The 16,549-nt window shown below is 43.0% G+C and overlaps 1 protein-coding gene across 1 annotated transcript; it reads left to right on the top strand.

The window, feature by feature from the left end:
* Positions 1–2,079: 2,079 nt before the first annotated feature.
* Positions 2,080–2,517, top strand: LOC138891601 (uncharacterized). Its single transcript, XM_070175184.1, has one exon. It carries the CDS (start codon positions 2,080–2,082, stop codon positions 2,515–2,517), a length of 438 nt encoding a protein of 145 aa, XP_070031285.1.
* The last annotated feature ends 14,032 nt before the right edge of the window (positions 2,518–16,549 follow it).

The following is a 16,549-nucleotide window of genomic DNA, read 5'->3' as shown; positions in this document are numbered from 1 at the left end:
AATGCAATAGTCCCGCCCCGGATTCAGGCGGGCAATTTTCAAATAACCAATGTCATGCTTACTCTATTGGAACAAAGGGGTTTCTTCACCGGAACTCCACATTAGAACGCATATAAGCATCTCAAAGGTTTTGTAGACACATGCTGGGGGAGCAAGCAGACGAATGTATCTGAGGACGCTTTGAGGTGAAGGCTTTTCCCTTTCTCACTTAGAGGGAAGGCTTTAGATTGGCTTGAGAAGCTACCCAATCATTCCATCTCCACTTGGGATGAGTTGGCCGAGAAGTTCATAGCAAAGTTCTTTTCTCCGAGACATATGGCAACATTGAGAGATGAAATCCTTGCTTTTAAACAAGAGCCAAATGAACCGTTACATAAGATTTGGGAACGGTACCAGACAATGGTCAAAGAATTCCCCAACAACGATATGACTGAAGCAATGATCCAGCCAACGTTTTATAGGGGTATCAACACAACTAACCAGTGTCTGGTGAATCAGCTCGCAGGGGGTAACTTAATGAACACGCCATATTTAGAAGCATGTGAAATATTAGATGAGATGGAGGAAACCTCTTCAGCTAGGCAAAGTCGGGCCAACGTTCCTCAGGGTTACCCTAATGTTATCCACCTTGACAAGAAACTCCATGATCACGGACAAGCCATAGAAGAGTAACAACTACCATGAATCAGTTAGCCAAGGCACATCTTTAGCAGGTTCAGGGGCCAAAGCAGGTAAATGCCATGGAAGGAGTGAATGTAATGGTTAGCAAGAGGAGACAAAGAGGTCAACAAGTTCAACACAATCAGGATTAATTTGAGCAAAGTGGTATTGGGTACAACCAAGATGACTCTTATGATGATCAAAGTGAAGAGGTTCAATATGTGAACAAATTACCAAGGTCAACAGAGCAATGCTCCAAATCAACAACAGTGGAGATCACAGGGAAACAATCAAAATTGGGGCAACCAAGGCCAAGGGAATTGGAATAGTAGCAACAACAACAATCCGAACAATTGGGGAACAACAATCAAAATTAGGGGAATCAAGGAAATAACAAAGGCAATTGGGTTGGCAACAATAATAGTAATTGGGGAGGCAATAGAAACCAATGGGGTTGGAATAACAATAATCAAGGGAACCGGGGGTCGGGCTCTCAAAGGACCCCGATGTATCAACAACCCAACAACCCACCGCCATATCCGTCACAAGGGTAAAGTTCTTCCAACAACGAGATGGGGCGGATAGAAAGTATGTTCAACCAAATGATGGAAAGAAACGCCGACTCCGATGCCCAAATAGCCTCCCACAACACTTCTATCTGTAACTTGGAAGTCCAAATGGGTCAAATATCTCAAGCCTTGAATACTCGCCCTAAGGGGCACTACCAAGTGATACAGTAGTAAACCCGAAGAGTGAAAACAATACGGACCATGCTATGCTAATGACTACAAGAAGTGGTAGAGGTGGAGTTGCTAGTACCTTCAATCCAAGAAAGATCGTGAATGATGATGTGGCTGTGCAAGAAGAGGATGAGCCAATAAATGATGAGAATGTGAACGATGAAGTAAGGATAGACATTGATGAAAATGTGGAGGAGACACAAGATGATGTGAACCTATCTAAGGAACACGTGATAGACATACCAGATCCAGTAGTGCCCAAAGCCAAGGCTTCTTTGCCAAGGCCTCCTCCACTATATCCTCAAAGGCTCGCCAATAAAAACAACGAGAACCAATTTAAGAAATTCATTGATATGATGAAAAGGTTGTCCAAAAATGTGCCTTTGGTTGAAGCTCTAGAACAAATGTAGGGATATGCAAAGTTCATGAAGGACTTGGTAACAAAGAAGAGGTCAATTAACTATGAGATGATAAAAATGACACATCAAGTGAGTGCCATTGTGCATTCCATGGATCCAAAGCTAGAAGATCCCGGTACCTTTACAATTCCATGCACTATTGGTAGTGCCGATTTCGCCAAAGCCTTGTGTGATTTGGGAGCGAGCATTAATTTGATGCCATGTTCTGTGTTCAAGCATTAGGGATTGGGCAACCAAGACCTACTTCCATGAGGTTGCAAATGGCGGACCGAACAATGAAGAGGCCATTGGGGATAATTGATGATGTGCTAGTTCAGGTCAACAAGTTCATACTTCCCGCAGATTTTGTGATACTCGACTATGAGGTTGACTATGAGGTGCCAATCATATTGGGGAGACATTTCTTAGTTACAGGGAAAGCCTTAGTTGATATGGAAGCTGGGGAGCTCACCTTCCGGGTGGGCAATGAAAAAGTTGTGTTCCACGTGTTCAAGTCAATGAGGCAGCCTAATAGCAACGAAGTATGTTCGTTTGTGGATCTTGTGACTGAGGTGATTTTTGATGATACAAGTGCTATGATGAATGTGGAAGACCCTCTGGAAACTATGTTGTTGAATCATGATGAGGATGAGAAGGAAGGCTTGGTAGAATTTGCAAATGCTTTTCAAGGAATGGGATCCTACACATATGGACCCTGAAAACTTTCCTTGGACCTTGAGAATCGGAATACTCCACCAACAAAGCCCTCAATTGATGAGCCACCCATATTGGAGTTGAAGCCCTTGCATTCACACCTCAGGTATGAGTTCTTAGGCCCTTGTTCCATATTACCTGTTATGCTTTCTTCGTGCTTAACTAACGTGTAGGTAGATTCCACCCTTGCGGTGCTTCAAAGAAGGAAGAAGGCAATATGTTGGACATTGGCAGATATTTGGGGTATAAGCCCCGCCTTTTGCATGCACAAAATCATATTGGAGGAATATTCCAAACCCTCCGTGGAACATCAAAGGAGGCTGAATGAGGCCATGTAGGAGGTAGTCAAGAAAGAGATCATCAAGTGGCTAGATACAGGGGTTGTGTACCCTAATTCTAATAGTTCATGGACTTCGCTGGTACAATGTGTCCCAAAGAAGGGGGCATGTCTATGATCACAAATGATAGAAATGAATTGATCCCCATAAGAACTGTCACCGGTTGGAGGGTATTTATGGATTATAGGAAGATGAAAAAGGTGATCCTGAAAGACCATTTTCCATTGCCATTTCTTGACCAAATGTTAGATAGACTTGCCGGACGTGCTTATTATTGCTTTGGGTATTCCGGATATAACCAGATTCTCAGTACACCTGAAGACCAAGAGAAAACCACCTTCACTTGTCTGTATGGCACATTTGCGTTCTCAAGGATGCCGTTTGGTTTATGTAATGCACCGACTACTTTTCAGCGGTGTATGATGGCAATATTTACGGATATGGTGGAGTACTCCCTCAAGGTGTTCATGGATGATTTCAGTGTTGTGGGGGATTCCTTTGATGAATGTTTGGATAATCTTGATAAAGTGTTGGCCCGATGTGAGGAGACCAACTTAGTGCTTAATTGTGAGAAGTGCCACTTTATGGTCGAGGAGGGCATTGTCCTCGACCATAAAATCTCCAAGAACGGTATTGAAGTGGACAAAGGAAAAATTGAAGTGATATCAAAACTCCCTCCTCCGACTTTCGTCAAGAGAGTGAGGAGCTTTCTTGGTCACCCAGGGTTTTACCGTAGGTTCATCAAGGATTTCTCCAAAGTGGTGAACCCCTTGTGCAAGTTGTTAGAAAAAGATGCCAAGTTTGTGTTCAATGATGATTGCATGAAAACTTTTGAGCTACTCAAGTATAGGTTGACTACCACTCCCATCATTACCGCACCCAATTGGAGCTTACCATTTGAGCTCATGTACGATGCTAGCGACGTTGTGGTAGGAGCGGTATTGGGGCAAAGAATCAACAAGATATTTCAGCCGGTCTATTATGCAAGCAAAACAATGAACAATGCCCAAGTAAACTATACGGTGACCGAGAAAGAGCTATTAGCCATTGTCTTCGTTATTTGATGAGTAAAAAGGACTCTAAGACTAGGTTGATGAGATGGATTCTTCTTCCACAAGAGTTTGACCTTGAAATCATAGACCAAAAAGGGAGTGAGAATCAAGTGGCGGACCACTTGTCCCCCTTGAAAGAGGAGGGGCGGCCCCATGATGGCCTCGAGATTAATGATTCATTTCGGATGAATAACTCCTCTCCGTGTCTGTGACTGGGATATCTTGGTTCGCTGATGTGGCTAACTTTTTTGTGACTGGCATTGTCCCGAATGAGCTCTCTTCAAACCAAAGGAAGAAGCTCAAACGGGACTGCATGGATTATTATTGGAACGAGCCATATCTTTTCAAAATTTGCAATGATGGTGTTATCCGGAGATGTGTTCCGGAAGAAGAGAAATTGAGTATTCTTGAAGCTTGCCATTCCTCGCCCTATGGTGGTCACCATGGTGGGGCGAGAACTGCTACAAAGGTCCTAAGCTATGAATTCTATTGGCCTACCTTGTACAGATACACTAGCGAGCTCGTTAGGCGCTGCGATGAGTGCCAAAGAGTTGGTGGAATTTCCAAGAAGAATGAAATGCCTCTCACCACCATCCTTGAGATTGATATTTTCGATATGCGGGGCATCAACTTTATGGGGCCATTTGTGAGTTCATGTGGGAAAACTTATATCCTTGTTGCTGTGGATTATGTTTCCAAATGGGTTGAAGCTGTGGCTTTTCCCAACAATGAGGCACAGAGTGTGGTGGCTTTCTTAAAGAAAAATATCTTCACAAGGTTCGGCACCCCAATGGCTATCATTAGTGACAGGGGTTCTCATTTTTGCACCAAAGCCTTTGACACTTTACTTTTCAAGTATGGTGTCAATCATAAGGTGTCAACCCTCTATCACCTCCAGGCAAGTGGATAGGTTGAAGTCTCCAACAGGGAGATAAAGAGCATTCTATCCAAGACTGTCAATGCAAACCAGACTGATTGGTCAAGGAAACTTGACGATACTTTATGGGCCTATAGAACAACTTACAAGACTCCAATTGGTATGTCCCCGTACCGGTTGGTATTTGAGAAAGCATGTCATCTTCCGGTTGAATTAGAGCACAAGGCCATGTGGGGGGTGAAGAAATTGAACCTTGAATGGGATGTAGCTGCCAATCTCTGGGTAGAGCAACTAAATGAACTTGATGAGTTCCGATTCCATGCTTATTCCAGCTCGTCCTTGTATAAGGATAAGATGAAGTACTTACATGATAAGTATATCCGAAACAAAGAATTCAAGGAAGGTGATTTGGTTCTTCTATTCAACTCTCAGTTACGGATGTTTTCGGGAAAGCTCAAGTCGAAGTGGAGTGGTCCTTTCGAAGTGGTACATGTGACTCCTTTCGGTGCTCTAGATTTGAAAAACAAGAATGGTGAGATCTTTAGAGTCAATGGGCACCGAGTGAAGCACTACCTTGGCTAGATTGATGATAGCCACGTTGTGGCATTGATACATTTCAAATGATGATGGTAACATGTGTCGTGCCGCGACGTTAAATCAGGCGCTTCTTGGGAGGCAACCCATGTGTTTTTCTTTCTTTTGATTTTCTTCGTAGATTAGACATTGTTTTGGACTAACTTGTTGTGAAGTATATGTAGAAATTGGTTGTGCAGTGCAGGTAATTGGCAAGGAAACAATTTGGCTAAGTAGTGAACTTTGGTGGACCGCGCTCAAAATTTCGCGGACCGCATAAGCACTCCGCGGCCGCACAATTCTGCGCGCGGTCGCGTACTAAAAATGGGCAAAATGCTAACTCTCTAAAGTTGGCCTGTCAAAATTCCTTCGGAGTTCGTAGCCCGCGTTCAAATTTTCGCGGTCCGCACAAATTGTGCGGCCATGACCAGCTTTTCGCGGACCGCGCCCGTGCATCTGAAGCAGACCTACAGAAAGGTAAAGAGTGTGGACCGCGACAAAATTTTGTGGCCGCACTCAGGTAAGGCGGTGGGGTCACTGGGTTCTGAGTATAAATATGAGTTCTTAAAACATTTCACACTTTATGAACCCTAACCTCTCAAACTCACTTAAAGTATTGTGCATCCTTACTTGATTTCAAACTCAACCTATTATCATCAATTGTCGATTTCCTACCACATTTTACAACTGGTATGTTCATTTCAAGAATTTGATTTTATCTTTTTCTTTTCTTTTCACTCTGTTTTAATTTTTCTTTTTAGATATGGTTAGAATCATGCAAAAATGTCAAATTAATACTTAATTGCTTATTAACAACATATGGGTAGTGTTTGTACGCATAATGGGGGTTGGGGTTAGTAATTTTGCATGTTTAATTGCTACAATTCTTGGATAATTAGTGAAAACCTTAGTTTTAGGTGTTCATCGGTGCCGATTTATGTTGAATTTCGCGACCGTGGTCATTCTTCCGCCGTCCGTGATAGGGTATGCAACCGCGTCCAAAATTATGTGGTCTGCGATACCCTAGCTTAGAAGCATTGATGGTTGTTTAGAATTCACGGCCGCAGTAATTTTTATACGGTTCACGATTGGTCTTTCGCGGCCGCACCTAATCTTTCGTGGTCCGCGCATTTGAACTTCAGAGACTCTGTCATTTGCCTTCTCGGCCATGTTCATTTTTATGTGGTCCGCGATTGGTCTTTCGCGGCCGCACTCATGTTTATGCGGTCCGCGGTTGATCAAGTTCAGAGAGCCAGTAGTCTGAGCCTGGCCTCTTCGCGGCCGCGTTCACTTTTACGCGGTATGCGTTGGGCAGTTCATGGCCGCACTCATTTTTGTGTGGTTCGCGATGCCCTGTTTTGAGAAGCATTGTTTTTCGTTTCATCTGTACTGCTTTAACACATGATTGAACCACAACTCTAACTGTCTTTCACTACTTGTATTTTGCAAAAAATGGTGCGTTCTCGTAAGGGAAAAGACACTTCAAAGGGGAGGGCAGAATCCTCTCGAGGCCGGGGTAAAGGAAATCAAACCTTACCTTTAGCAACTTAAAGGATAGTAGGCAAATAGTCTACCCTCGTTAGACCTCCTGCCGACTCCTTGGACACAAGTGAATACCTCCCATCCCGGGAGATGTCTGAGGGGGATTCTGTACAACCACAACCGAGGGCACAATCACAACAACTCCACGGTAGATTCAATTTAGTCGATGAGCCTACCTCCTCCTCTAGTTCTTCTGATGGATCAGAGGGAGGTAGTCAAGCATCCGAACCATCTTCCCCACCTGCTACAACACCTACCTCAACAGCTGCCCCAATAAATATTGATGATGATGACGAGGTCCCAGATGATGGGAGAGGGGGTGACACAATTATGGGAGGCCTGGCTAGATTAAAGAAGCCGGAGGTATGGGCTGATAGGTTTGTAAGTGAGAAGGCGTATGGCAAATTTCGGGAATAGTGTCCCCAAAGGTCGCTCACTCTTGAGCGACAATTCATAACAAAAGACCTAAGCCAGCACAATCCGAATGTCCTACGGCAATTTACAGAGAGAAAATGATGGAAATGGTTTACCTTCCGGTTCAAAGATGCCAATGAATATATCGTCAAGGAATTTTATGCCAATGTTGCCCACAGGAATTTTATGCCAATGTTGCCCATATAAAAAAAGGTACAAAGGTGACGAAGGTCCGGAACTTGAAAATCCGGTTTGATGGAAATGCATTGAATAGTTATGCAGGGTTTGAGGAGGTCGAGGCAGTGCAATACCTAGAAAAGCTAGTCTTGGGTGATGCAGTTCGCCCATGGCTAGCTAAGATACTTGCTATTCCGGGGACAGCACCTGCCTGGCTCAGAGCTGGAGTTCAAATTGTCAGAGCCACCCTTAACTTTGAAGTAAAAGGGTGGGCGACATTCGTGTGCAGCTGTCTTGACCCGTGCCGGCTTGAGAATGTCCTTCCACTCTCCCGGGCAGTATTGGTAGCTTTCATCATGGCAGGCTATCCTGTTAATGTAGGAAACTTGATGTCCTACAACATCTCCAATCCATTTCAAAAAGAAGAAAGATCATATCCCTACCCCAACTTCCTCATAGAGTATTTTCACGACCAAGGGGTAGAGCCGAGACATTTTGATGTGGAGGTGAAGGCTAAAAAGCCTTTCTCATGGTACCACCTCCAGGGAGCGGACAACCCTAAGTTCAAGGGTAAAGCCACTACCCCTATTGGCCAGTCTAAAGAGCCAGGGGTAGTGGCCACCGGGTCAGTTGCTGAGCCCTCCACAGCAGCCGGTACTTCTGCCGGAGCAGCTGCCATGCCTCCTCCTTCCTCCGAGCCATCCATCACAGTGCCATTATCTATGCCTTCATCTTACACCTACCCTCAGACTGCACTACGGGTTTCACAGACACAATCCAGCCTTAACAACTAGATGTAGGCAGCTACCACAAAGCTGACTGTCCTATCTAGTGTAGTAGCAGCACAGTCTTCAGCCCCATCAGAGCTTCAGGTACCTCCATCATTGGAGAAGTCTTTGAAGAAGATTTTGGAAAACCAGAACAAGATTCTGGACGACCAGAAGAAGATCCGGGAGACTCTTGATACATATGGGAGGATTATCAAGGATTTGGTGAGGCAGGTAAAGAAGATGCGGAAAACTCAGGCATCTAAGGATTCGGTGGAGAAGTTGAGCAAAGAGGTTCAGAAGATTCCTTCTGCCGGTGATATTCCACTGGACATGCTCATGGGGGAGACAGCCCCAATAGCACCTACACCAGTGCATGACGCATCAGATGTAGTAACTGGCCAGTCTGAGGAGCTGGCTGCCACTACACATATTGCTGAGGAGATGATCCATATGCTCAGGCACCCCGTGGTCCCCCAGTCAGAGGATGTGGAGATCCAGTTAGAGGAAACGGAGGGAGATGATGATCCTATGTAGTCTGAGGATCTCACTCATGTTCCTTACCCGATGCAGACGGACACTACATAGGGAGTTCTCTTGACTATCTAACCTTTCCCTGATCTTATTTTGATATTAGCATTGAGGACAATGCTATTTTTTATTTGGGGGGGGGGGGGTCCATTTTGATTTTATTTGTGATGATATTTGGTATGTAATAACTATGACACTATTTTTCTTTATCTTTATTTACCGTTATTTTCACTTTTGGTATGTATATAATTTTACCATTCGATGTATATATATTCATTTCCATTATGTATATATTCGTTTACTCCATTTTGTACATATTCAGTTTACTTTTCGTAGTTTACTTCATAACTTCTTTCGTAATTTTCCTTAATAGCTTAGCTTTTTATTTCCTCTAGTAGTTTCTTTTTAAGTTTTTAGCTTCTTTTTACATTTTTGTGTGAACAGTATGCCATTAGTTTTCTTAATGCCACGGTTCTTTCCAAAGGTGGATGTTGTGTGAACCGGGTGGCTCTTCCCAACGATGGATGGCGTGACAACCTTCTTAAGAGATCGAGTTCGTTTTCTTTTTGTTTTGGTGTATATAGTAGTAGTAATAAATAAAAGTGTCTCAAGCAGGCTTCACTTGGTACTAACACATTTACCTTTGACCTCATGGTTAGAGACAAGTTGATTGGCAAAGATTAGCTCTAGTTGTGACTTTTAGACTCTTGCGTTGACTAAAACAATCATCGAGTGATTTCCTTGAGCCATTTGTGATTTTCATTCTTAGCTAGGGTTGTTGTGGGCCCTCGACCCTGTTCTCTTCAACAATCCAGCAACTTGAGAGGTAAGGTATTGAATTGCAAGTCCAAGTCCCGTGCCAATAAGTCTAGAACTCGCCCTGAATATTTGTCTAGGCGAAATTCTAAGTGTAGCTCGACTTGAGAAATGATTGTAGGCTCTCCTTTTTCCAATTTGAACTTTGAAAGCTTCCGTAGCCTACCAATATGATATCCCTAGTCAACTCCTTTGAGCTTAAACCTTTTTCATTCAATAGTCACATAATGAACAATCGGCAAAAGCATAAGTTTGGAGGAGAGACGAGGAATTTGAAAGTGATAAAAGGTTCAAAGAAGAAAAAAGAATTGTTGAAAAGGAAAGGCAAAGAAAATGAAGAAAAGCCAAAAAAGAAATACGTCCAAAAAGAAAGTGAAGGTTGAAGGGATTCAAAGAACGCAATGATGAAAGGCATGAAATGATGAGAAAAGGAGAAAAATAATTGTCACGAGTAAGAAAGAGTGATGGTGTGTCTCTCTAGTTCCCCTAAGGAAGAAGAAAATGACTCAAAGAGTCAAGAAAGTATGAGCCGAAATGAGAAACTGGAGTGCTTAAGAAAAGATGAAACCATCATAGTTCGATAAAGGCCTACCTTGATCCAAAAGCCTTCATTACATCCTGTTAAAGCCCTATATGATTTCAAGTTGAGTGAGCTTACATTAGTGGTGATTTACATAAGGGGCAAACTTATGGTACTTAGAGCCGGACTTGTGGCATTCTTTTGAGAGTGATGAGCACACTTCTTCACAATCCTTGTTTTGAGTGGTACATTCTGAAAAAGTGAGATTTGCTCATGGAGAGTAGAGGAGGAGGAGTTTGGGATCCACAATGACCTATGTGATAGAGTGAGCTTCCTTCATGAATTGAGTCAACTCTTGATGCTCTAGTGTCACATTAGAACTATAGTACTCAAAAGGTCGTAACGTGATGTTGTTGATAATTCATTTGTGTTGAGGGTAATTGTTAGTTCCAATTGATGCTTGATGAGTCACCTTAGGCTAGCTGGAATATCCTTTTCGTTTTCTTGTGAAGGTGAGAATTACCCTATTTGCTCGAGGACAAGCAAAAACTTAAGTTTGGAGGAGTTGATAAGTAGGGATTTTAACTTGTTATTTGCTCTCTTTTACTTGTGTTTAGGGCCAAAAATACGTGAAGGTACTCCCGAAAGCTAATGTAATATGCTTGCTTGCAGGGATTGTTCAAAATGAGCCAAAGGAGTCATAATCAACTCATAAAGGAGTCAAAACTTGAACAAAAAAAAAATCAAGACTGGGCCAAAAGATGTAAAATGCGGACTGCACAAATATTGCGCGGCTGCGAAAGCTACAACGCGGTCGCAAGCACTATTTCGAGGTCTGCGAAAGAAAGATTCAGAGAGATTGATTTTTGGGCTGAAACATGAATGTGGAACGCGTCAAAAAGGTGCGGACGCGAAAGTCCCTGCGCGGTCGCGATTGGAATTACGCGGACCGCGGTTGCTGAATTTCAGAGAGCTTACATTTTAAGCAAAAACAAGAAGTGCGGTCCGCGTCAAGATTATGCGGCCGCGGAACTCTCCTACGTGACCGCGATGGAAATTACGCGGTCCACGAAACCCAGATCTAGAAGTGAAGAATGCGGAGCACGATCAGAATTACGCGGTCGCTAAAGTAGGAGTGCGGCCGCGGTCAGAATTACGCGACTGCGTAACCTCCGTAGGAGGTATTTTTGTCCGAAAATTTCAGCTTAGTATAAATAGAACTTTTTGTCATTTTTAGGTAATGCGGTGTATTTTGCTGAGCACGTGAGACGGCTGGAACTTCCCTTTTGGGCAATTTTGTATTATATTCACCTTTTAACATTAGATTTTTATCTTTTAATCTAGTATTATGAGTTTTATCTTTTTTTCATCTTTGATTTCATTTATTTCTATGAGTAGCTAGACCCATAGATAAGGTTATGACCCAACCCTAGGGTGGGTATTTAATGGGTACTGAATTTTAGGGCTTGAATGTTTATGGGTTAGTGATATTTAGCCTAGTTCTTTCTAGAATTGTAGAATTAGTGGTTGCAAACACTGATTCATGCCTTTATAACTTAGTCTTTTCTTGATAAAGAGGGACTAAGTCTAGAAAAACTAGGCTAACAAGGAATTGTGGTGAACTCAAGAAATTGATAGCCCCAATTAAAGGGTTAAACCTAGAGATAGTAATACCCGACTTGAGCTAATATCACGTGACTTGCATGAATACTCATTTGGACTTGAGAAAGCCAAATTGGGAAAAATCACTCAAACTATCGAGAGGTATAGAGTGAGTACTTGGGTGAGATAGCTATATCACGACCCCAAATTAATCAAGCTTGCCCTAGATTCTTACTACCCGTTAGATGTCCACCCAGGCGGAAGTCACTACCCTAGTACTTTTAAATACTTGAAAAGCAACATCAAAAATATTGTACTTAGCTTTAATCATTGCATACAATAGAATAGAATTAGAAGTAGAATCAAAACCAAAATGTGTGGAAGAGTAATTAGGAACAAAACACGCATCTAGACTTAGATATAAACCTAATTCCAAATCAATTAACTACCTGTGGATTCAATCTCGACCTTGTTGGGTAAATCTGCATCGACCATCCTCGCTACTCAATAGTAGTGCAGACTTAGACCCGATCATGTAGCCCTCAGGCTTTATGGTCAAGTGAGTGTTTACTCGAACTCGAAGTAAGAATAGCCCTTAGGCTTAATGGCCGAGTGAGTGTTTGCTCGTAGCCCTTAGGCTTTATTGGTCGAGTGAGTGTTTGCTCGAACTCGAACTAATGTAGCCCTTAGGCTTTATGGTCGAGTGAGTGTTTGCTCGAACTCGAGTTAATGTAACCCTTAGGCTTTATGGTCGAGTGAGTGTTTGCGTGAACTCGAAGTAAGAATAGCGCTTAGGCTTAATAGTCGAGTGAGAGTTTTATTCGAACTCGAGTTGATATAGCCCTTAGGCTTTATCGAAGTAAGAGTAGCCCTTAGGCTTTAATGGCCGAGTGAGTGTTTGCTCGAACTTGAACTAATGTAGCCCTTAGGCCTTAATGGTCGAGTGAGTGTTTGCTCGAACTCGAAGTAGGAGTAGCCCTTAGGATTTAATGGTCGAGTTATTGTTTGCTCAAACTTGAACTAATGTAGCCGTTAGGCCTTATGGTCGAGTGAGTGTTTGCTCGATCTTGAGTTGATATAGCCCTTAGACTTTATAGTCGAGTGAGTGTTTTCTCAAACTCGAAGTAAGAGTAACCCTTAGGCTTTAATGGTCAAGTGAGTGTTTTCTCGAACCCGAACTAATGTAGCCCTTAGGCCTTATGGTCGAGTGAGTGATTGCTCGAACTCGAGTTAATGTAGCCCTTAGGATTTATGGTCAGGTGAGTGTTTGCTCAAACTCAAAGTAAGAATAGCCCTTAGGCTTTATGGTCGAGTGAGTGTTTGCTCGAACTCGAGTAAGAGTAGCCCTTAGGCTTTAATGGTTGAGTGAGTGTTTGCTCGAACTCGAACTAATCTATCCCTTAGGCCTTAATGGTCGAGTGAGTATTTTCTCGAACTCGAAGTAGGAGTAGCCCTTAGGCTTTAATGGTCGAGTGAGTGTTTGCTCTAACTCGAACTATTGTAGCCCTTAGGCCTTATGGTCGAGTGAGTGTTTGCTCTAACTCGAGTTGATGTTGCGCTTAGGCTTTATGATCGAGTGAGAGTTTTCTCGAACTCGAGTTAATGTAGTTATTAGGCTTTATTATCGAGTGAGTATTTGCTCGAACTCGAAGTAAGAATAGTCCTTAAGTTTAATAGTCGCGTGAGTGTTTGCTCGAACTCGAACTAATGTAGCCTTTAGGACTTAATGGTCGAGTGATTGTTTGCTCGAACTCAAAGTAGGAGTAGCCCTTAAGATTTAATGGTCGAGTGAGTGTTTGCTCGAACTTGAACTAATGTAGCCCTTAGGCCTTATGGTCGAGTGAGTGTTTGCTCGAACTCGAGTTAATGTAGCCCTTAGGCTTTATGGTCGAGTGAGTATTTGCTCGAACTCGAATTAAGAATAGCCCTTAGGCTTAATGGTCGAGTGAGTGTTTGCTCGAACTCGAGTTGATATAGCCCTTAGGCTTTATGGTCGAGTGAGTGTTTGCTCAAACGCGAAGTAAGAGTAGCCCTTAGGCTTTAATGGTCGAGTGAGCGTTTGCTCGAACTAGAACTAATGTAGCCCTTAGGCCTTAATGGTCGAGTGAGTGTTTGCTCGAACTCGAAGTAGGAGTATCCCTTAGGTTTTAATGGTCGAGTGAGTGTTTGCTCTAACTCGAACTATTGTAGCCCTTAGGCCTTATGGTCGAGTGAGTGTTTGCTTTAACTCGAGTTGATGTTGCCCTTAGACTTTATGATCGAGTGAGTATTTTCTCGAACTCGAGTTAATGTAGCCCTTAGGCTTTATTATCGAGTGAGTATTTGCTCGAACTCGAAGTAAGAATAGCCCTTAAGCTTACTGGTCGAGTGAGTGTTTGCTCGAAATCGAACTAATATAGCCTTTAGAAATTAATGGTCGAGTGAGTGTTTGCCCGAACTCGAAGTAGGAGTAGCCCTTAGGATTAAATGGTCGAGTGAGTGTTTGCTCGAACTTGAACTAATGTAGTCCTTAGGCCTTATGGTTGAGTGAGTGTTTGCTCGAACTCGAGTTAATGTAGCCCTTAGGCTTTATGGTCGAGTGAGTGTTTGCTCGAACTCGAATTAAGAATAGCCCTTAGGCTTAATGGTCGAGTGAGTGTTTGCTCGAACTCTAGTTGATATAGCCCTTAGGCTTTATGGTCGAGTAAGTGTTTGCTCAAACTCGAAGTAAGAGTAGCCCTTAGGCTTTAATGGTCGAGTGAGTGTTTGCTCGAACTCGAACTAATGTAGCCCTTAGGCCTTAATGGTCGAGTGAGTGCTTGCTCGAACTCGAAGTAGGAGTAGCCCTTAGGCTTTAATGGTCGAGTGAGTGTTTTCTCTAACTCGAACTATTGTAGCCCTTAGGCCATATGGTCGAGTGAGTGTTTGCTCTAACTCGAGTTGATGTTGCCCTTATGCTTTATGATCAAGTGAGTGTTTTCTCCTTAACTCGAGTTAATGTATCCCTTAGGCTTTATTATTGAGTGAATATTTGGTCGAACTCGAAGTAAGAATAGCCCTTAAGCTTAATGGTCGAGTGAGTGTTTGCTCGAACTCGAACTAATGTAGCCTTTAGGACTTAATTGTCGAGTGAGTGTTTGCTCGAACTCGAAGTAGGAGTAGCCCTTAGGATTAAATGGTCGAGTGAGTGTTTGCTCGAACTTGAACTAATGTAGCCCTTAGGCCTTATGGTCGAGTGAGTGTTTGCTCGAACTCGAGTTAATGTAGCCCTTAGGCTTTATGGTCGAGTGAGTGTTTGCTCGAACTCGAATTAAGAATAGCCCTTAGGCTTAATGGTCGAGTGAGTGTTTGCTCGAACTCGAGTTGATATAGCCCTTAGGCTTTATGGTCGAGTGAGTGTTTGCTCGAACTAGAAGTAAAAGTAGCCGTTAGGCTTTAATGGTGGAGTGAGTGTTTGCTCGAACTCGAACTAATGTAGCCCTTAGGCCTTAATGGTCAAGTGAGTGTTTGCTCGAACTCTAAGTAGGAGTAGCCTTTAGGATTTAATGGTCGAGTGAGTGTTTGCTCTAACTCGAACTAATGTAGCCCTTAAGCCTTATGGTCGAGTGAGTGTTTTCTCGAACTCAAGTTAATGTAGCCCTTAGGCTTTATGGTCGAGTGAGTGTTTGCTCGAACTCGAGTTAATGTAGCCCTTAGACTTTATGCACGAGTGAGTGTTTGCTCGAACTCGAAGTAAGAGTAGCCCTTAGGCTTTAATGGTCAAGTGAGTGTTTGCTCAAACTCGAACTAATATAGCCCTTAGGCCTTATGGTCAAGTGAGTGTTTGCTCGAACTCGAGTTAATGTAGCCCTTAGGCTTTATAGTCGAGTGAGTGTTTGCTCGATCTCGAAGTAAGAATAGCCCTTAGGCTTACTGGTCGAGTGAGTGTTTGCTCGAACTCAAGTAAGAGTAGCCCTTAGGCTTTAATGGTCAAGCGAGTTTTTTCTCGAACTCGAACTAGTGTAGCCCTTAGGCGTTAATGGTCGAGTGAGTGTTTGCTCGAACTCGAAGTAGGAGTAGCCCTTAGGCTTTAATGGTCGAGTGAGTGTTTGCTCGAACTCGAACTAATGTAGACCTTAGGCCATAAGGTCGAGTGAGTATTTGCTCGAACTCGAGTTGATGTTGCCCTTAGGCTTTATGATCGAGTGAGTGTTTGCTCAAATTCGAGTTAATGTAGACCTTAGGCTTTATGATCGAGTGAGTGTTTGCTCGAACTCGAAGTAAGAATAGCCCTTAGGCTTAATGGTCGGGTGAGTGCTTTCTCGAACTCAAAGTAAGAGGAGCGCTTAGGCTTTAATGGTCGAGTGAGTGTTTTCTCGAACGCGAACTAATGTAGCCCTTAGGCCTTATGGTCAAGTGAGTGCTTGCTCGAACTCGAGTTAATGTAGCCCTTAGGCTTTATGGTTTAGTGATTGTTTTCTCGAACTCGAAGTAAGAATATCCCTTAGGCCTAATGGCCGAGTGAGTGTTTGCTCGAACTCTAAATGGTCGAGTGAATGTTTGCTCGAACTCAAACTATTGTAGCCCTTAGTCTTATGTGGAGCTTGATCTCGTTGATTTTTTGGTTGGCAGTCCTCGATTTATGGGGTAATTTTTCAAACTCCGGTCATGGTCGGCCCTTAAGCCTGTTTGCATAATAGATCACGAAATAGAAGAGTCTTTCTGAGATATGAGATATCGGTAAAGAAGAAATTTCTCTTTATAAGTCATTATACATGTGTTCATATTTTGTGCCAGGGCTCTAGGAAACTACACGGGCATGGTTCGTTTGACCATTTGGCCCTTACAATATTTCCTATCGAGACCCTGT

The sequence above is a fragment of the Nicotiana tomentosiformis genome, chromosome 1 (assembly GCF_000390325.3).
Source record: "Nicotiana tomentosiformis chromosome 1, ASM39032v3, whole genome shotgun sequence".
Lineage (NCBI taxonomy): Eukaryota > Viridiplantae > Streptophyta > Magnoliopsida > Solanales > Solanaceae > Nicotiana > Nicotiana tomentosiformis.
The sequence above is the reverse complement of the archived record's forward strand: the minus strand, read 5'-3'. Positions and strand labels throughout refer to the sequence as shown.